The following is a 22,653-nucleotide window of genomic DNA, read 5'->3' on the forward strand; positions in this document are numbered from 1 at the left end:
TTACAAAACAATACACACACACAGAGTATAAGACCATTATTGAAAACAATGTATTTAAAGTTACTTAAAACACAAGCTGCTTGAAGCTAAAATGCTATTTGGTGACCAAACTTGCAACAGGGCAGTTGTTGCTCTTTAAAAGATAAAACTCAAATAAAGGGGCCGTAAAAAATCTTTCCTCTACCTAACTAATAAAATTTTGTGCTATTTCTTTTAATATCATTTTTTTTTTTTATAAATTTCATGCATTTTTACTTACTACAACTCAAAAATAAAGGTTTTTTTTTTTTGGGTGAAACTCATCAAGTAGCTATTCCCATGCATCGCATAGGTTAGCAATTAGTTCTCTACTATAAGGAAAACTTGAATTACCCAATTTCCTAAAAATTCAAAATGTTGAACAGTTCAAAGAGGATGAACAATGTTGTTTAAGTAGTTTATTACTGTCGAATTTTAACCAATCCTACAAAATGACAAAGAAACAAAAGAATGGCAGTAGTCAATATGAAATCAAGCAAGGCCAAAAATAGGGTGAAATATATATATATATATATATAGATAGATAGATAGATAAAAAGCACGTGGAACGTTCAAAGAGGACGACGAAATGCAGGTTTAAGTATTGTAAAAGGGACTATAAAAGCTAGCTATAACATCTTTGTACACCACAAAGCCACCACTTTGTTTGAGTATTAGTCACTCATGGCTCTGCCTTGTGTCAGCAGGAGGAGGTGGTTGAGGGTAGTAAATGTGACCTTGTGCTTATGCTTTCTCGTACCAATGGCAGCAGCTGGAATTAGAATAACTAATAAGAAACAAAAACTATAAGTTCAGAAACATGCCTGCTGTTAAATCCATCAAGGTTATTAATTAACATGCTTCTTAATTTTATATATTCCCACCTTTTTGGTCTTCTTTTTAGCTTTCTCTTTTTTCATTACAATGTTTGACTTTTTACGGGGTCTTTGGGGGGTAGGCGAAGCTTGTGTTCTATATGGTATTTTTAGCATTACTCTTAGAATCATTCACTTTTCTGGGTTGTGGTGTCTCCATGACTACTCCCATGTACTACTTTTATTATGATCTCAGCAGGCCCAATAGCAGTGTAATATTAAGGGCAAGCTCTGCAGCAACTTAAGGGAGGAGTAACCACCCTGATGCCACCAAAAGTTCCCACGAGGTTCAACTTAATTTTTAACCAGTAATAGGTTTAAAACTCAATGATATATACTACTAATTAAGGACTCAAGTGGACACTCACAACATTTACTTTTTGGTGGAGTTTCAAGCATGCAAATGTTTTTGTAAGAGGAGATAATAATTATCGTGGAGCTAAGGCAACCATGAACCTGTGGAACCCCATGTCCAGGAACCTAACGAGTTCAGCTCGTCTCAAGTCTTACTACAAGGTACTATATTTGCTTCAGATCTAAGTACCATTGTAGCTGGATGGAAGGTATATATATTATTTAATTTCATCATCACCTTTTCTTTTAGGCGCATGTAAAACATTGAATTACTAATAATTTTCATTTTTACAAAATTATCTGTGTGGAGAAACAGGTCCACTATGAACTATATGAAGATTACAACATTAGAATCTTCACTTTTTGGAGTAATGTACGAGTTTTAGTTTTTGACTTCCCCGCTAGCACCAGCCTATTTATTGTTTCTTTTTACTGGTTTTTGAAATGAGTCTTTTATAATGCCTGCAGACTTCTCCAAATAATAACAGCTGTTGCTACAATATGCTGTGCTCAGGCTATTTTCAAACTAACAAGGAACTTGTGTTGGGTGGATCGCTCAGCCCTAATTCCGACTATGGTGGTGACCAACAGATGCTCAGAATCCTTATCTGGAAGGTAGTGCAATATTTCAATTTAATTACTTCATCAAATACTTCTAATTTTTGGTCTCACTTATGGCTCAAGCCCAAGTCCTAATGCATTATATTGTTCTAGTTTTAGTTGTAACTGTGTATGTTTGAAATTCTTATTTCTTGGTTTATATATTATTAAATAAAACTTTTTAAATTTAAAGTTTCAATTTTTTCTATATGTGGACGTCCTAAAAAATCTGGTTTCTATTGTAATTTCTATTTTTGTCGGAGAGATCAGGCAGTGTTTGGAAGAAAAGAAAATTTCAAAAGTGAAGTGAAGGAAAAGGATGAATGAGAAGGGAAAAAAAAAATGAATTCAAAGAAAAATCGGAGAGAGAGAGTGAGAAAATAGTTGGGGAGGAAGAGAATGACTGGAAAGGGAAAGGGGAGAATGGCTGCTGTTGAAGTGAGAGACAAATAGACATGGCAAAATGGGCCAGAATTTTCTGACCCGACCAGAAAAATACCCAACCCGAACCCGATTTTTTTTACCCGAAGCAAAAACGGGTTGACCCGTAACCCGACCCGGGTTTTTTGTGGGTTAACCCGACCTGAATATGAACCATTTTTTTAAAACTTTTTTTTTTTGGGGTAAAAAAATAGGAAAACTAAGACAATATTGGTTTAATTGTTTATTGTGAACTTTAAGGAAACAATTGATACATTTACATAACTATATGCAAATTAATTGAAAGATAAATGGTTGAACATTTTGTAATGAGTAAATATTTTTAGATATCAAATAGCAAAGTACATGCCAAGATAATCTGGTTACAGTAGAGTTAAAAACATAGATTTAAAATTGTAGACATGTGAGAAATATTCACAAGTGTGAAAATAGTGAAGTTAAAGTATCAAATTAGCATAAATTATGAATACTTAGACCTATTTTTTAATAATTTATGTCCAAAATAAACAGTTTTTCAAAATAAATTATGATATTTCCTAGAGTGTGTGTTGCTTAACAATAATATGATATTCATAAAAGAGACCATGTATAAATAAGTAAGCAATCAAATTTTAAAGTATATCTCAAATTGAAATAGAATGTCAACCACAACTGATAATAGATTATAAAATTAATTTTCAAGATTGTAAATTTATCAAATGAGTTATCCAATAAGTCATTTGTAATTTTGTTTTATATTTGGAATGTTGATATTGTGTAGAAATAAAAACTTGTGTATTTGTTTTACTTATCTTTGTGTTATTTTGTTTTAGATAGTAATGTTAGGATTTGTATAATTTTAAAATTGTTGAATAAGTATTAATAAGTTTAACTGAGTTCATTCTTGATATAAGTGGTGAATTCAAAATAATGCATTTTACATCAAGTAATTTGTTGCATAACTTTCCAAATGACAGATACATGTTGTTTTCTTTATAAAAAAAAAAAAAAAAATTCATGTGAAAAAATACGGGTCAACCAGACCTGACCCGCAACTTGATTGACCCGAACCCGATTTTGACCATCTTAAAATGACCCGATTTTGACTTGTGACCTGTTTGACCCGTAACCCGATTGACCCGACCCGAACCCGACCCGTCCCGCCCGTTTTGCCATGTCAGAAAAATGCTGAAAAATAGGGTTAGCAAGGTTATAAAGCAAACCCAAAATGACGTAGTTTGGTAATAAGAAAAAAAAAAAAAAAAAAAAAAAAAAAAAAAAAAAAAAAAAAAAAAAAAAAAAAAAAAAAGCCTCTCACTATAGGTCGAACCTGGGCCAAATAGTGTAAATGAGCATGTCCTTGCCAGTAGGATACCTTGAACTTTTTGATATAATTTGTACAATTAGGTTTATGAACATATTTTATATATTTCATAAATAGTAATGTTTAATATTTATATTTAATATAAATAGTAATATTTAATATTTTCTTGATTAATAAGATTGAATATAATACTTCAAATTAATAAAATGAATTATATTAATTAATAAAAATATTTTTAATAATTCAATTTAACAAAATTTAATTTAATTTAATATTTCAAACTAATTTAATATATTTTAATTTAATACTTCAAATTAATAAAATATAATGCCTCACTATAAATTAGTAAAATATAATGTAATAGCTAAAAAAAATGTAAGATGAGACTCGAGCACCAACAATATTAAAATATAATTTAACATTTTAATTAGGTTGGGTATATAAAACTCATTTACCTATTAAAACTCATTTAACTAATTACTTCTAACTCAAACCCAACTCAACCCAATTATTATGGGTAAACCCCAACCACCCAATTACCCAATTATCAAAATTACCAAATTCCCCTAAAGTGTAAATGACCGAAGTACTCTAAAATTTTCAAAAATGACCAAAATACCCCAAAACATCAAAATTACCTAAAATAACCACAAAACCTACAAAATGATCAAAATACCCCCGAAACCCAAAAAAATTACCAAAATACCCAAAACCCAAAAATTTGACCAAAATACCCTGAAGAGTCTTTAAATGATCAAAATACTCCCCAAAACCAATAAAATTGCCAAAATACCCCTGAAATCCAAAAAATAACCAGAATACCCTAAAGAGTCTTTAAATGATCAAAATACCCCCAAAACCAATAAAATGACCAAAATACCCCTGAAACCCAAAAAATGACCAAAATACTCTAAAACTTGAAAATTACCAAAATACTCACAAAACTCAAAAAATGACCAAAATACCTCTGAAACCTAAAAATTACGAAAATACTCCAAAAACCTAAAAATTACCAAAATACCCCTGAAATCCAAAAAATGGCCAAAATACTCCCTAAAACCTAAAAATTACCAAAATACCCCTAAAATCCAAAAAATGACCAAAATACCCCCGAAATCTAAAAAATTACCAAAATACTTATGAAATCTAAAAACTGGCCAAAATAACTTCGAAGCCTAAAAATTAACCAAAATAACCCCGAAACCTAAAAATTTGTCATTTTAGGTTTTGGGGGTATTTTGGTCATTTTTTGGATATTAGGGGTATTTTGGTCATTTTTTGAATTTCGAGGTATTTTGATCATTTTGTAGGTTTTGGGTTATTTTAGTCTTTTTTTTTTGGTTTGGGGTATTTTGGTCATTTTTAGGTTTAATGTGTATTTTGGTAACTTTAGTGGTTTTGGGTATTTTAAAATTGGTTGATTTATAGAAATGATACTTGGATCATAATTAGGCCTAATTGGGTACCCATTTAAAACCCAATAAACATTAATGTTAATGGCTTTAATTGGGTTAATATCCATTTAATCCAATTAATAATTGGGTGGGTTTGGGTCTCATTTAAGTAGGTGGATTTGGGTGGGCAAATGGATTTGGGTTGATTTTGCCACCCCTAGTATTATTCAAGTAATCAAGGAGTTTTCCACCTTTTTTAGGCATGGGGTGTTTTTGTCATTTTCTTGCTTTTAGGAGGTATTTCGTTCATTTCGATGTTTTGGGGTGTTTCGGTCATTTTTTATGTTTCGGGGTACATTAGTCCTTTTCTGGGTGTCACGTGTGTTTTGGACATTTTTTGTCTTTCTAGGGGCATTTTGGTCATCTATCAGACTTATAGAGGTATTTTGGTCTTATTCAAGTAATCGAGGGTATTTTGGCTAGTTTTACGCCCAAGGGGTACTTCGGTCATTTTCGATGTCTTCGTGGGTGCTTGGGTCATTTTTGATGTTTTGGGGATATTTCAGTCATTTATTAGGTTTCAAGGGTATATCGGTCTTCTTCTAAGTATCAGGGGTGTTTTTGCTCTTTTTCGATGTTTTGGAGGTTACTTTGGACTTTTTCTAGGTTTGTGGGAGTATTGGTCATTTGATAATTAACAAATCCCTCCACAAGTATAAGTACTTGTGAGGTGTAGGGGGTAAGGGCCGGGGTTAAAGTCTTTAGAAGGGAGCTTCATCCACATATACACTTAGATTATGCTAGAGTAGAAATTTTATCTTGTATATTAAAAAAAAAAAAAAAAAAAAAAACCCTATAGGTGACTTTAGGAATGGCAACGGGTCGGGTTTGAGCCCGGTTCTTCATACCCGGACCAACCTACGGGTTTGCTCTTAAAACCCAACCCGGCCCGTCGGGCACTCGTGGGCCCCACCAGCCATGCCATGATTTGGGCCCAAACCTTGGCCTAATCCCAAAAAGAAAAAAAAAAAAAAAAAAAAAAATTTGCGTGAAGCCTCTACTGTGGCCAAATAATTTTTTTTTAAAAATGTTTACCCAAATTCAAGGCTTGAATATGGGCAAACATAGAGAGGAAAAGAGGAAAAGAATTTAAAAAAAAAAAAAAAAGGTTGCAAATAGTTCTGGGCAAATAATTTAAACTAAATCCAGTCAAAGATCTCTTTCTGTCATTAATTCAGTAAAGAAATGGATCGAATATGTTTGATTGCTTGAAAATAGAACAAGAAAAAGAAGATAATTGATGGCTCTGATACACAACACAAAGACAATCAACGACTCATGATGAGGCTCACCAAAAAAAAAAAAAAAAAAACCAAACCCAAATTTTGCTCGCTAAAACACGAAAAGAAAAAAACCCAAACCCAGATTTTAGTACCCTGGGGAACCCAGAATGAAGAACTATAAAAGAAAGTGGCTGGGAAAACCTTCAACCCAGCAGGAATGGATTCTGCTCACTTGAGAAAAATGACAACAAGAAGGACAGCCAAAAAGCTCAGTCTAAGAGGTAAAAAGCCTTGAAAGAAAAGAGGGTAAATGTCAACTATCCAAAATGGGAAGTTAGTAAGTGGCTTTTAAGAAAACAGGACTAAAAGATGAAATTATGAGAAACAGAGAAAAAATCAACGGTCAAAATAGCTAGCATAACAGGTGCTCTAGTACCCAGGGAGCCAAGAGGGAAGAATCAATGGTATCCAAACCCTAAAATGACACTATAAAAAAGGCGGAAGCAGCCAACATTAAGAGGCATGAGGCAGAAGAGAAAATCACAACAGAATTATGCAGAAAACTCTGTCAAGATTCAAAGAAAGTAGGGAAAGCAGCTCCCGGTATCCCAGAACAGCCACTGTAGAAGGTACTTAAATTCAAAGGGATTCAAACTTTGCAAGTCTTAGAGGCTTAGATAGCCATCTAAGTCTGTAATTTTTGAGTTTATTTGGACCTTGTATTACATCTTAGTGAGCATATTATAATCCATAATTTAAGAAAAATAATGAAAGACCTCATATTGATTTGAAGATCTCTAACAATTATTTGGTGTATTTCTTTATTACATTATCTTCCTTTACTGTTTCTTGCTAAAATCCTTCTCACCTTACTATCTTGGAAGGCAAAGTCCAAGCAAAGCCACTCGGACTTGAGTTCCAAATCCCACAAGTCTTGTGCAAAAGCACTAAGTCTGTGAGAATTGAGGCCCAGATCCTCGTGGCTGAATCATTCTCATAAAATTCATTTACATATATGTATATGTATTAAAATGTATATCCTAATTTAAGAAACTAACAATTATTTGAAGATATGTGTATTGTATAGTTTGTTTTATGTAGCACCTATAGAGGTAAAGGGATATGACAAAACTCTATTGCATAATAAACATGGAGAAAAATCATATAGTTCAGAGAACCAAAGATTCTGGGTTCTTACGGGCTTAGTACACCCTGGGATCCCACGACAGTATGCTTGGGATCTCACGACAGTACGCCCGAGGTCCCAAGTGAAAGAACTCTTTTAAATGTTTATACAATAAAAAATAAGTCTTAAATACTCTATTTCAATCTCCTTCTCATTGTGAATATTATGTGATGGTGTAAAGAAAATGCTTAAGTACTTATTTCGTCCATATGGATCGTCCAACAGAAATAAGTGAAGAACTTCGTCCATCCTTTATCAAGGACGAATGAACTGACGAGACGTGGAAAGCCTACTAGTCCCTAAGAACTTCATTCATCCTTTATCAAGGATAGACGAAGTTCGTTCGTCCATAATGAAGGATGGACGAGTCCGTTGAACCACGAGCATACTGAAGTAGTCTTCCAAACTTACCATTATAAAGCACCGGTACGAATAAAATAAGTTCCATAGCGGTTATGGAAGTTATCTCCAAAATCCTCTGAACTCCTCGATAGTAGGAATGGTTATTAAGACAAATAACCGTTCCACCTATACTTATAAGCATTCCTAGATGAGAAGGTAAGGTATTGAGACACTCATACAGAAAGTTCATAAATAAAAGTTCTCTTTTGACAGTGAATTACAAATCCACTAACTTTGCCATCGGAGGACTTTTAACCGGCCTCCACTGATCCCTTCTGATTTTGTATTTATCTTTTCAGGACTCAGCCTCAAGATCATAAACGCTCCAAGATTTTCAGCCTACTGATTTCAAGTGGAATTATCATTATGAACACTTATTTACTTATTTCGTAAGAGTAAATGATCATTTTACGAGACTAAAACACTTATAATGGTATTTTATTGCCTAAGAGGAATCACATTTTTGTCTTGAGGAGATTTATGTGACTTGCGCACAATTTGGTTCGTAATCAGCCCCCATTTAGCTGCGGTGAACCAAGCCCGGTACACCAAATAACAAATATCTGGCCTGAGATCCTTGTCTCTACTTGGGCCTGTGCTAAGAAAAAAGGCACTCTCACAAAGTCTTACAAAATGAATTTATCATCTTTAAACCAAATGAAGTTAAATTTGTTTCCCTACGTACCCTTTAATTAAATAATGAATCTTCTTATCAGCGGGCCATTCTATTATTAATTTTAGTTCACTTGTTTCTTTTCTCTCTTTTTTCTTCTTTTATTTTTATTATTTAAAAATTTTTTTTTTATGGGATTTCAGTTCACTTTTGATGTCGCTGTTTTGTCCATATTTGGTGACTTGGATTCTCCAATCAAAGAAAAGTTGAGGAAAAATTACTGCATATTAGACAAAGGTTACAATTCTTTTCCATTAAGCTTACCTGGTACTTCATACAATACATCAGTCTCGGTAAGCATGATTGATAGTGCCTTCTTTTTCTTTTCTTTTGTTGTTTGTCAAAATACAAGGTGCGAGGCCTTTAACTTTAACCTAAGATGTTTTTATTTATTTTTTTTTGGGGCGGGGTTGTGTTTAATATTTTGAAGGCAAGGAAAAGGATAGGCCAAATTCTTTTTGAAATAATCAGAGTGAGGAAAGAAATGAACTCGGTGCAAAACGATTTCTTGGGAAGTCTATTGAATTTCAAAGACGAAAAAGGAGAAATATTAATAAGAGATGATCAAATTCTTGACAACATCATTGGTGTATTATTTGCTGCACAAGATACTACTGCTAGCATTCTAACATGGATTCTCAAATACATTCATGATGACCCAAAACTCCTAGAAGCTATTAAGGTCAGAACTTTGTATTGCCTCATTCACTTCATTTCTTCTCCAAATTAATTTACAAATAGCTATTGACTGTTCTAAACTATATATGTATGATGCCTAATAACAATTTGCTGTTACAGAAAGAACAAAAGCCATTTTTTGAAGCAAACGATGGAGGAAACCTGCTCTTGACATGGGCTCAGACCAGAAATATGCCTCTTACCAATAGGGTATGCACAATGCACAATGCACATAAGTATAAATTTCATTGTATATATCACACAAAATATTTAGGAAATTCATACTATAAGAACTAAGTGGTAGTGTCGAATATTAACTTCAGGTTATAATGGAGAGCTTGAGGATGGCAAGCATCATATCTTTCACCTTTAGGGAAGCTGTTACTGGTGTCGAATATAATGGTAAGTCATAAACGCAATGGATGACATGGGCTCAGACCAGAAATATGCCTCTTACCAATAGGGTATGCACAATGCACAATGCACATAAGTATAAATTTCATTGTATATATCACACAAAATATTTAGGAAATTCATACTATAAGAACTAAGTGGTAGTGTCGAATATTAACTTCAGGTTATAATGGAGAGCTTGAGGATGGCAAGCATCATATCTTTCACCTTTAGGGAAGCTGTTACTGGTGTCGAATATAATGGTAAGTCATAAACGCAATGGAAAAAGCTTAGTTCAATCGGTTGGTTTCAGTTTATATTCAACCTTCTGTTTAAGAGCATCTATGGAGCTAAAAATTTAGTTATTTGGCACCACAAAAAGTTACTTTATCTATTTTACCTACTCACTTTACAAAACATGCTGCAGCCGTGGATCTATATTAGCTTTTAACACAATAAAATAATATAAATATCATAATAAAATAATATATCTACTATAATAAAATAATATATCTACTACAATAAACAACAATTACAACCACCTGCTACCGCTACCACTGCCACTACCGCCGCCGCCACCGTTGCCGCCACAAACTCTTCCACCTCCATCGCAATCGCTACCCAAAAAATTTATCAACTGTGAACCGTGAGTCTGAGGATACAGAACAGAAAATTAATATTTTATTCTCACTCTTTCTCTCTCAATAAAAAAAATTTAAAAAAAAAAAACCTATTCTCTTTCCTCAGTCTCTATCATCTCTCTCTCTCTCTCTCTCCAATCATCGATGTCAACTGTCAACCTGTCTCCCTCTCTTAGATCAGCTCTCTCTTTCTCCCTCTCCCAAATTAGCTCTCTCAAACCTTGCTTTGTGTAGATCAGCAATGGCTAAGCATGGTGGGTCTGTAGAGGTGACCTTGCTCCTTGTAGATCGACAATGGCTAAGCATGGTGGGTCCGTAGAGGTGCTATGGTTTGGGTTTGTGTGTTTGGGTTCGTGTGTTTGGGTCTGTGGATTTCGTCTGTGGAATGGGTCTAGGTCCGCGTAGATTGATAGTGGTGGTGGGTTTGCTCATCGGTGGGTTTTTTTTTTTTTTTTCCTCTCTCTCTCTATTTTTGAGATGGATTTGGTGATTGGTGGTAGTGGGTTGATGGTGTTGGTTTTGGTTTTGGTTGTGTTGATGGTGTTGTGGGTTTAATGCGTTTTGGGGTTGCTTTGGTTGTTGTTGGTGATGGTTCATGGTGGATTTATGGGTTTAGTGGTGGTGGATTTGTGGGTTTTTAGGTGTTGGAGGTGGTGGTGGTGTACGTATGGTGTTGGAGAGGTTGCTGGTTTTTTTTTTTTTTTTTTTTTTTTTTTTTTTTTTTTGTGATTGTTGGGGTGTGTGTGGTGGTGAGGTGGTGGGTGGCTGAGCTTCTCTTTCTCATGTGGTGGTTGCTGAAGAGATAGAGACAAAGAAGGGAGGAAAGAGAAAGATGGGAGAAGATGTGGTGGTGGTGGTGGTGGGGGTTGCTGTGGTCGGAGCTGGGTCTATGGTAGCGTGGGTCGGGGGGGGGGGGGGCGGCATGAGAGGTCTGAAAGTTGAGAGAGAGAGTTAAGAGATTGTGAGAGTTCTAAGAAGAAAAGAAAAAGAAAAAGAAAAAAAAAAGGAAAAAATAATATTATAATCGAGCTGGGAATAAAAAATTATTTTTATTTTTTAGTTATCAGCTACAGTGCACATCTATAGATGTGCACTGTAGCAATGAAGCTAAAAAAAATACCTTTAGCTCCATTGTTGCAGGGCTATTTTTGGTGTTTTGGTGGAGCTAAAATAATTATATAGCTATTTAACTCTACTACTACAAGTGCTCTAATAACGTGTTAAAAAAATAAATAAAATTTGCCAAATTATATGAAATTTTGCTTTCAATATTGGCAACATCACATCTAGCTTAACCCAACTAGCCAAGGTAACCATGCACGTACAACATATATCATGGCTTCAATGTTAGAGGACAGTCCAAGAACTTCGGTGCCTAGGACCACACCGATTGGTTTCCTTTTATTTTTTATTTTTTCTTCAACTAGCTAGATAGGTTTGTCATGCACAGTATCTTCCATAGCCCAATTATGGCTGTATTTATAGACCACTTGCAGGCTTGTACACCGTAAGAGATTAGGGCATTGCATTGGGTGCAATTCACTAACTTTGTCTCATAAAGTTTTTTCATTTTTTACTTTTTTTACTTTTTATTTTTTATAAATTTTTCTTATGAATGGTTGAGATTGAAAGTTACTTTTGCAACTATCAATCTTAACCATTCATAAAATATTGCACCTAATTTAAATCCTATCATAAGAGACACGTGCATCCAAAACGAAGTTTAATGTAAAAGTTTCAATTTTTTTATTTAAATATTTGATCTCTACAACACTACTATTATTTTTACAGATTTTTGGGTAAATTTTATATAATATATATATTGATAGGGGGTAAATTATATTTTGAATCTTATAGATTAGCTATAATTTCAAATTAACCAAATGATTTTAAAATTTTCAAATTAAACCATACATTTTCAATATCATTTCAATTCAAACCATATATGTACCCATTTTAGGCGTGGTCGTTAAATAAAACATGCTTAAACAAAATGACACTATATGGTTTTTTAACACATGTCTATTGTGGGGGGAGAAAAACCCAGCCCAGCTTATTCGGCCCAAGGCCCTAAAAGAGGAACATTCTTCATCCGAGGAGATGAAGCCTTCAGTCGGAAGCCCACGCCAATGGGGGATGCCTGGAGACGAACACGTATACCATCCGAGGAGATGCTCATACGTCCGAGCAGTCATGAGTCCTCGGATCCGAAGAGGTTTGATCAAACGCGAGTATGGGAGGTTCAAGTGATCTATTTGACAAGTGTAAGGAGGGAGAGGAACCTCGGACACACATAAAGATAACAGCAACAGGGGAATATCAAGGAGGCATACTTCAACCACCACATTTAATGCCCTGTACCTACCTTTCTGGCCGCATTTATATGGACAGGACACCTGAACGGTGCTTTCTCAGCTACCGCCACTCACATAAGGCTAAAGGTGGGATGATGGGACATGTACTCGAGTGGATGCCTGGATGATGAACAAGTGGACGGAGGAGATGTAAGAAGATAATGCTATATAAGGGAAGGGTACCTCTGATGGAAGGGGATCGGAAAACAGGAGAGAGATAGGATATATTAGAGGGTTGTAGCTCCAGGAATTGTAACCCTTGATTATGAATGAAAACATCTCTTCGGACAGAGTACCATTTTAGTCCGAGAGCACATTAATTCAGCTTCTCTCTTCAGTGTTGCTGCCTAATACTGTCATTTTCATTACTTGCCTAGCCCTTTCGCCCACTCTCTACAAAATTTATTGTCTTGGGCTCAGTGGGTTCCTAATCCATACCTCTTGGGCTTGGGCTGCAAAAACTGTCCCTACAATTGGCGCCGTCTGTGGAAGAGCTTGTGCAAGAGTGAAAGCAACAGTTGATGATGGCAGCACAAGGAGAACAGCAAGCAGAATCCAGGGCATCCCAACACGTAGACCATTTCGCCAACCTAGATAGGAGACAAAATCGTGAAGGTAGCGTACATACAGTGCGCCTTAGCCAGGGCCAATCACAGAGCGGAAGTCACATGTCCCATGCAAAGAAGAACCGCGACTTGCAACTGGAGGTAGAGAAACTAAAGAGAGAGCTGCGCCATGCAAAGAGGAGACGGGCTTCCTCATACTCTGAGGAGGATCTTGATGATGAGCAAGATGTCTCTTATCAGCACAAGTCCAAGACACCAGCCAGCGAGTCCTACACTTATGAGGAGGAATCCCATCGCAAGAGACAACGTAGAGGTCCATCACACGAGGACATGGAGAACGATGCCATGAACAGAGCTCTGAACCAAATATCTAAGTCGCCCTTCACATGTAGGATAGAGGAGGCCAGACTCCCTCGGCGTTTCAACCAGCCAACGTTTTACCATCTATAATGGTAAGACTGACCCCGTGGAGCATGTGAGTCATTTTAACCAAAAGATGGCTGTCTACGCCAGAGACGAAGCCTTGATGTGCAAGGTTTCTCCCTTCCAGTCTAGGGCCTGTGGCCATGAGGTGGTTTGACGGTTTGAAGGCAGGCTTCATCAACTCCTTTAAAGAGCTCACTCAGGCATTCTGCTCCCGTTTTGTCACATGCCGNGACCAGATGATTTGGGTTAGTTAGCACTCAGTTACTTGTCTATAGTGTTTAAACTTAAATCCAATCATGCCTGTAGTCCTCGGACCAGATGATTTGGGTTAGTTAGCACTCCGTTACTTTTCTATAGTGTTTAAACTTAAATCCAATCATGCCTGTAGTCCTCGGACCAGATGATTTGGGTTAGTTAGCACTCAGTTACTTGTCTATAGTGTTTAAACTTAAATCCAATCATGCCTGTAGTCCTCGGACCAGATGATTTGGGTTAGTTAGCACTCCGTTACTTTTCTATAGTGTTTAAACTTAAATCCAATCATGCCTGTAGTCCTCGGACCAGATGATTTGGGTTAGTTAGCACTCAGTTACTTGTCTATAGTGTTTAAACTTAAATCCAATCATGCCTGTAGTCCTCGGACCAGATGATTTGGGTTAGTTAGCACTCAGTCACTTCTCTACAGTGTTTAAACTTAAATCCAATCATGCCTGTAGTCCTCGGACCAGATGATTTGGGTTAGTTAGCACTCAGGTATTTTCTATAGTGTTTAAACTTAAATCCAATCATGCCTGTAGTCCTCGGACCAGATGATTTGGGTTAGTTAGCACTCAGGTATTTTCTATAGTGTTTAAACTTAAATCCAATCATGCCTGTAGTCCTCGGACCAGATGATTTGGGTTAGTTAGCACTCAGGTATTTTCTATAGTGTTTAAACTTAAATCCAATCATGCCTGTAGTCCTCGGACCAGATGATCTGGGTTAGTTAGCACTCAGTTACTTTTCTAGTGTTTAAACTTAAATCCCGCCACGCCTGTAGTCCTCGGACCAGGTGATTAGGATTGGTCAGCACTCTAAGATCCCTGATTGCGTTTAAGCTGATTCTAATTTATGAATGTTTTCCTTCGCTATGTTTAATTAGAAACCTAGGGGTAATAACTTACGTCTTGCTTGGAAGGGAGTGCGAAACTCGCGTATGCTTTTATTCTAACACTGCTCATCAACAGCTCTTATTCGGCCTATCCTTTTTCAGTATTAGTTCTTATTACTCACACCGCCAGTACGATGCATTAGTCAGATTACTTACATTATTGTTGTGTCACAATTGGAATGTATGATTGTATGAACGCCAACAGTAAATAATAAAGCATGTACAAAGACATCAAGGATAAATAGGGGGTCATTCCATTTAAGAAGAAACAAGTATTAAATCAGCAAAGCAAGAAAGGAAAAGTACAATATCTTAAACAGAAAACAAAAATACAAATGCAAAAGGAAAACCCTATGTGTCTACTCTTTTGCGGGAGGAAGCACGGGGTCAGCAGCTTGGCCTGTCTGAGCAGAGGCTTTAGGAGGTCTTTTTCTCTCCGCCGGACCCTTGGTCTTTTCCTTTGGCTGTATCAGCAGGCTGATCTTTGGCGCCTGGCTGACCAGTTTCCTTACTTGCCCCAAGGGTGGACGGAGGAGCCTGGCTGGTCTGGCTTGGCCGAGAAGCATCATGAGGCGGGGGAGCAGAGGACTCGTCCACTGGGATCTCTCGGATATCATTTTCGTAGTAGACGCTCCCAGGTAACCTCAGGAGGGAGTCCGAGGGCACTCCAGCTGCGTCTAAGGCTTTCTCCCAGGTTTTGTCGCAGTACTCGCGACAAACTGAAGCAAACTGCTCAGTGAGCTGCTGTGCTGTCTCATCTGCCCCCAGCTGGTACGCCGCCTTCTTCTCGGCTTCAATTGACTCCTTGGCCAATTGAACCTTTTGCTCGGCTGCTTTGGCGTTCTCTCTAGCTTTCTGCAGCTCAGCCCTGAGGCCTTTCACCAGCTCTCGTTCGGTCGCTAAATTGACCTCTGTGGCATTCAGCTGTTTTCGCTGCTCCTCGGCTTGTTTTTCAGCGTTTTTAAGCCCAGCATCAAGGCTCTTATTCTGGGAGATCACCTCTTTGAGCTCCTCAGACACCTTAGAATGCTCCTCTTTCAGCCTCCCAAGGATGCCTCCGCCTCAAGCCAGGACTGGTTTGCTGCTTGGGCCTTGACCCAGGAGTCCTTGCTCAAACCCTCAGCCACGTAGACTTGCTGAGTAACCTACACGACAACACTTTCAATGTTAAAAAGAGAAACAAAACCAATTAGGTATAAAACTTAAACTCATAAGTGGCGCACTCACCATGGCTAGGTCCCTCTTAAGGGACATGAAGAGCTCCTGCGGGTTGAAGCGCCTGTAGGACTCCATGTCGTGGGGAGGAGGAGTGGTTGCTGCAAGGCCTCGGCGACATAGCCTGCCCTCCCTCCATCATAATTCCTGAGGGAAGTGTCCCACAGGATTGGAGCGCCATCCAGCTCCAATCTGGGGGACCAGATTCGCGGTCCTCCCCTCGGCGGACGTCTGCCACGAAAACCTCTTCTCGACTTTCGACAGACTGGGCCCTGTGTGCTCGGTTGTCCACACTTCTGCTGCTTAGCCCCTTTGTCTAGCGGCACTTGTTTTTCTCCGACCTCAGAGTGTTGTCTCTTCTTCTTCAAGTCTGGATTGGGCTTCAGACTTGGGTCGGGAACCTGCGCAGGCGCTGGAGGCAGTGTCACCGTTACTTTTGATGTTCCAGCCCCTTTCTGCTCGGGCTTTTTCCCCTACCTTTCATCAAACTCCTCAAGTCCATGTTGTCGTCCGAGGAGCTTTCAGAAACGGTAGCTAACAAATTAAGTTGAACGCCGGAGTGCTTGTCGGAACCCTCCTCGGCGTCCGAAACCTCTATCACTCGAACGTCTCCTGAATCCTCGCCCTCAAACTTGAATCTATCTATCTGCTCCTCTAGCGAGGAGGTGGAAGAGCCAACCCCTTCGCCTTCAGCCGCCTGTACGAGAGGGACTTGCTGGAGTGGTTGGACGAGAGGAGGTATAGCTTGGGGTCGTGGGTGTGGTACGGGTTCTAGATCATACGGAGCCAAAAACCCTTCCAACCAACGTCAATACGAGCAAGGCGATGGTCCCCCTGAACAATTGCGTTGCCGACCGGTTGGTAACCCTTTGGATATCCTGTGTAGCCCAGAATCAGGGGTCTGATCGGAGCTGTCCGTCTTCGCTCACGAAAATCTCAGATCTCAACAGGAAGTTGAGGGCGGCGACGTTCGTAAGGCTTAGCCGAGGAGATACGTGGTTTTTATCTGTTTCAAGGCACAGCAGAGCTATGTTAGGGACTCAAAAACAGTATCACAAAAGAAACCGAAAACGATTAAAATACAAGGACTCTAAGCCTATGGTTAGTGTGCCTAAATCTAACATGGCCCACCTGGCTTTCCACGCTTGGTCGGGCAGTGATGGCCGTCATGCCATGCACCCGAGACGATCACATAGTCGTCTTTCATCCCTTTGTTGGATTTGGGGAGGCAAGAAATGAGCCTGACCACGTCCGACCGGGATTTTAAGTAGTACCCCGCGTCTTGCTGGCTGTGGCATTCGTACAGATGCACTACATCGAGCCAGGTGAGGCCCAATCCTAGGTGGAGGTTAAGGTGTTCAATGGCCCCTAGAATCCTAAACATGTTGGGCGCGCACTGCCAGGGAGTGATCCTATGGTTTCGGAGATAGCTAGTAGTAATGGGACCCATGGGGATGGTCATCCCCCCTTCTTTGAAGGCGATAAGAGGAATAACTACTTCTCCCGTCTCCCGGTCCGTTAGAATCTTTTCTGGGGGGCAGTACCTCACACCCACGTTGGGGGAATGTGGTACGTGGACCTAAATGCTTCTAAACGCTCAGGGGTATCCACCATGTATTCGAGTTTTCCCATGATGCTCAGTTGACACTGATGGCCGAAGAGAAAATTAAAAGATTTGGTGAACGATGACTCACCGGGATTAAATCGGAGAGAGGATTTCAGGCTTGTGGGAAGGTTTTTGATGGCTCTGAGGAAGCCTGAAAGCAGCGATTGGGAGTTTTGGACGGAGCGGTGCGTCTGTTCTCTCTGGAGCGTCTGAAGATTCGCGAAGTGAAGAAGAAATAATGTCCTCTGAAGCTTTATACGGGGTCAAACGAGGGGTCAGGGGCACTCCCGCCCAAATTTCGAAGAAAACCTCAGCCGTTGGATCATTTAATCACCGTTGGATAGGAAGGGCGAAGCGTCACCTGGTGCAATTAATGAGGCGCCTGGGGAATAAGGAAGCCGCAGCGACATTAATGAAGCAGCAGTGCCTATACTTATACACGTGTCAATTCAAGTTTGCCTGTTTACAAGCTTTTGCTCCAGGGCAAGTCAAAATCCTACTTTTTCTCTTCGGATGCGTACGAAAAACTACAATTTTGAGGGGCTAATGTGGGGGGAGAAAAACCCAGCCCAGCTTATTCGGCCCAAGGCCCTAAAAGAGGAACATTCTTCATCCGAGGAGATGAAGCCTTCAGTCGGAAGCCCACGCCAATGGGGGATGCCTGGAGACGAACACGTATACCATCCGAGGAGATGCTCATACGTCCGAGCAGTCATGAGTCCTCGGATCCGAAGAGGTTTGATCAAACGCGAGTATGGGAGGTTCAAGTGATCTATTTGACAAGTGTAAGGAGGGAGAGGAACCTCGGACACACATAAAGATAACAGCAACAGGGGAATATCAAGGAGGCATACTTCAACCACCACATTTAATGCCCTGTACCTACCTTTCTGGCCGCATTTATTGGACAGGACACCTGAACGGTGCTTTCTCAGCTACCGCCACTCACATAAGGCTAAAGGTGGGATGATGGGACATGTACTCGAGTGGATGCCTGGATGATGAACAAGTGGACGGAGGAGATGTAAGAAGTAATGCTATATAAGGGAAGGGTACCTCTGATGGAAGGGGATCGGAAAACAGGAGAGAGATAGGATATATTAGAGGGTTGTAGCTCCAGGAATTGTAACCCTTGATTATGAATGAAAACATCTCTTCGGACAGAGTACCATTTTAGTCCGAGAGCACATTAATTCAGCTTCTCTCTTCAGTGTTGCTGCCTAATACTGTCATTTTCATTACTTGCCTAGCCCTTTCGCCCACTCTCTACAAAATTTATTGTCTTGGGCTCAGTGGGTTCCTAATCCATACCTCTTGGGCTTGGGCTGCAAAAACTGTCCCTACATCTATAATATATGGATATTATTTCACTCTAAGTCATACGATGCCTTTTTATTCAAGTTTTTTCCATTGGCATTAGTCATTATTGATTTTTGTTTGAATTGACCTATTTTCCAAAGGGTAGGATTTAATTAGAAAATTTTGAAAATGTGATATATAATTTGAAATAGTCCTTAAATTAGGAGGTTTGAAATGTAATTTACCCAATTTGTTTTAGCTAAAATTTATAAATATTCATCTTCATCCTTTTTATTCTATTAAATTTGTCAAATACAAAAATAAATTTTGAAATCAACAAAGATCAGATTATAGGCGAATGGTTTATGAAAAAATGTTGTGAAATAAATTTATATTAAAAATGTTTTAAATAGACTTGACGATATTTTTATTTGAAATGTTTGTGACTTAGGGTCCGTTTGTTTTGGGTGAAAACAATTTCAGGAAAGCATTTTCCGTAAAATAGGCTGTTTGGTGTAAAGGAAAATTCGGTCAAACGGAAAATCATTTCCGTTGACCTTCAAAAATACCCTCTGTTTACGGAAAATCATTTCCGTTCTCATTTTACCTTCAATTTACTTCAGGAAAATAAGAGAGAGAGAGAGAGAGAGAGAGCAGAAAGCAGAGAGAGCCACGAACCCAGAGCCCAACTCCGGCGACCCACCGCCACTCTCGCCGTCGACCCACGAAGACCCACGATCCACCGCCACTCGCCGTCGACCCACGAAGACCCACGACCCACCGCCACTCGTCGTCGACCCACGACCCACCGCCACTCGACGTCGACCCACGACCCACCAATCTTCGACCCAGACCCAGACCTTCGACGTCGACCGTCGACCCAGACCGAGACGATCGCACGCACCAGATCGCACCGGTCTCGTCGATCGCAGCACTGCGCCGATCACACCGCGCCGCTCGATCTCGCCTCCGCTCGATCTTGTCGTTTCCCATGACCAATCTCATCGCCATGACCGATCTCTCCCTTTCCATCCATTTTTGATCACTCTCTCGTCTCGCTCTCTCAGTTTGACCGAATGTGGATTTGATCGAATGGAGTTGTTGTGATTTTTGTTTTTTGAAGTTTATTCGTTGAAATTTCTATTATAAAATTTGTTTGGGAACTGAGAAAATGGCAAAGAAAATGTGAGAAAGTGTAGGAAAATAGCATTTTCAGTATACAACCAAACACATGAAAATATTTTCTAGAAAATTTTTCATAATGCAGCCAAACACTCAGAAAATATTTTCCTTTCCCGAAAATACCATTTTGGAAAATATCTATTTCCCGGAAAATATTTTACGGCAAACAAACACAGCCTTACTCGTAAAAAGAGACTCACCTAGCGTCGAGGATACTCTTCAGGATACCTAATTCCAAAGGGATGGAAGGTATTGCCTCTGTTTCGCAATATCCATCACAATCCAAATTTCTTTACCGAGCCGCAAACATTTAATACTTCAAGGTTTGAGGTATGAGACGGTTTATATATATTTATATCCTAAGTAAAGATTATTGATCTGTATAATTAGGTTTTTGAATGTGTATATAGCTATATTATAGTTCCAGTTACTATTTTTAAATTGTTGATTTAAGTCTTTGCGTGTCTTTGTTTTGTTTTTTTTTTTTGGCATGAAGGTTGGACCAAAACACAATACATTCATGCCATTTGGGATTGGAGTTCATGCATGTCCTGGAAATGAAGTCGCCAAGCTAGAAATGCTCATTCTGATCCACCACTTGGTCAACAAGTTCAGGTATATAAGGAATGAAATAAGAAATTCAGCCAAAGAAAAGAAGAGTAACGAAATAAGATATAGACATCAAATCATAATAACTTAATTAGAAATTAAAGTAAAAAAAAAACTTATTTGTGACAAGATTTGTGAACATGAATGATTAATTGTTATCCTTAATAGTACGCACATCTTGGTCTCCTCAATACATGGCAAACAAAAATTTAATTATTTCTTTCTGCCACATGTGTCATTCATTAATCTTCACACCTAAGTGTGCGTTTGTATTAGGATTAAAAATTAAAATTATTTCACTATTTAGCTTATTTTTATTACTATTCATTCGCTCCACTACACTTTTTGGCATTGTTCATCGGTCCTATTGTACTATTTTAACTAATTTTTATCTTTATCTATAGTACTTTTAGTAATAATTTTTTAGTTTCAACAAAATAAGCAGTATCCAAACACACCATAAATAGCTAAATCCCACTACAAGTTCATAAAAAATAAAATAAAAAATAAAAAAATCCCTACTGCGATACACTTGTAAGTTGCAAGTGAAAGTAAAAAATTTTATGGAAATTTTCTGGTGTACATAGAGCATTTTGGATATTTCAATATCAAGACAATAATCCGCACGTGATGACTCTTGTATTCTCTTACAATACAATTGTATTATTTATATATATTTGGTCCGTTTAATTAGACGTTTTGAGAACTTAAAGAGTGTTTTTAACACTCGAAACTCCATTTCGCAATAACGACTCCTTATAACTTTTTTATAAATGCTCATTTTAAAACTAAAATACCATCATCTTACAATAACTTATCCAAACGCACCTTGTCTCTAATTTTGATGGTCTTACTTGCAGGTGGGAAGTAGTGGTGTCTAGCGGTGGAGTACAATATGCCCCATTTCCAGTACCTGAGCAAGGACTTCCCGCAAAGTTTTGGAAAGAATCTTCGGCCAATATGCTTGGCCAAGACTAAACATAAAAAACTATATTGTACACCATGACCCCTCTAATTCAATTGATCATATTCATATATATCTAGGGGTCCAACAATGCTACTGTCTCTTTTACTACAGCTCATCGATCTAGTTTCTAGCTATCTTCCAACAAACAGTGATTGATCATTGATTTCCTTTTTTTGCAGGTAACAAGCAGTGAGTTTGTGTCTTTATAACGACTCACTGTACATATGATGGTTAAGTAATAAGTATGCCTAGCTAGTAGATGGTTTTTAAATAGGTATTCATTTTGTACACTTAAATATTTTCTTTATTGGAAAATGTTAGAGGTTTAAGTCCTTGAATACAAATTCTCTGTATTATTTTTTGTGTATCACTCTATATTTCACCAATAATTATATGCCATGTTTTAATTTTACTTTCCTCAAAAACTAACTAAAGTTTGAGATGGAAAGCGATCATATACATAGTAAGTAATGATTAATAGAATATAGAGTGGTATACAAAAATTGGTACAGAAGATTTACATTCGTCATCCCTTTCTTCTCAACCATTTTCATATTTCTCAACCATATTACTTGTGAAACTCTTAGGCCGAGTTGGCGGAATCCATCCTCCTCTCACATGACGTCATGGACATCATGGTCAAAGTCTCAATTGGACGTAATAATCTATTAGAAAAATTACATTAAAAAAAAAAAAAAACAATTAGTTTATACTATATTTCAAATTATGGGTCAATTTAGATACAACTTATTGTTACTGAAAACTGATTGTTGTTGAAAATACTGTAGCAAAATAATTTTTAAATGTATGAATAGTATTGTGAGACCTATTTTTAATATTTTTTAATGCGTAAACAGTGCATAAACAGTACGTGAACAGTACATGCACTGTTCATGAACAGTACTTTTTGTCCTTCAAAGTCAATAAATGCGGGCAAAAAAATAAATAAAAGGAGAAACCACGTAGAAAACGAAATGCAACTTTAAGCACAATCCAAACCAATACTATGTCCCAACTTTTAATTTTGTTAATTAAAGT

The 22,653-nt window shown here is 38.1% G+C and overlaps 1 protein-coding gene across 1 annotated transcript; it reads left to right on the plus strand.

The window, feature by feature from the left end:
• Positions 1–1,343: 1,343 nt before the first annotated feature.
• On the plus strand, positions 1,344–21,659 carry LOC136067322 (abscisic acid 8'-hydroxylase CYP707A1-like). The gene is made up of 9 exons (XM_065773004.1): positions 1,344–1,409; positions 1,716–1,862; positions 8,673–8,822; positions 8,960–9,211; positions 9,328–9,417; positions 9,531–9,609; positions 20,263–20,369; positions 20,536–20,654; positions 21,509–21,659. The coding sequence occupies exons 1-9, from the start codon at positions 1,344–1,346 to the stop codon at positions 21,624–21,626; spliced, it is 1,128 nt and encodes a 375-aa protein (XP_065629076.1). The 3' UTR covers positions 21,627–21,659.
• The last annotated feature ends 994 nt before the right edge of the window (positions 21,660–22,653 follow it).

The sequence above is a fragment of the Quercus suber genome, unplaced genomic scaffold (assembly GCF_002906115.3).
Source record: "Quercus suber isolate HL8 unplaced genomic scaffold, Cork oak 2.0 scaffold_67, whole genome shotgun sequence".
Taxonomy (NCBI): Eukaryota; Viridiplantae; Streptophyta; class Magnoliopsida; order Fagales; family Fagaceae; genus Quercus; species Quercus suber.

Bases quoted from the DNA above. Each gene is read 5' to 3' on its own strand.
- LOC136067322 (XM_065773004.1), top strand. From the start codon at position 1,344: ATGAACCTGTGGAACCCCATGTCCAGGAACCTAACGAGTTCAGCTCGT. The intron at 1,410-1,715 runs GTACTATATTTG...TAATGCCTGCAG, and splicing joins GTCTCAAGTCTTACTACAAG to ACTTCTCCAAATAATAACAG. The intron at 9,610-20,262 runs GTAAGTCATAAA...GATACTCTTCAG, and splicing joins TACTGGTGTCGAATATAATG to GATACCTAATTCCAAAGGGA.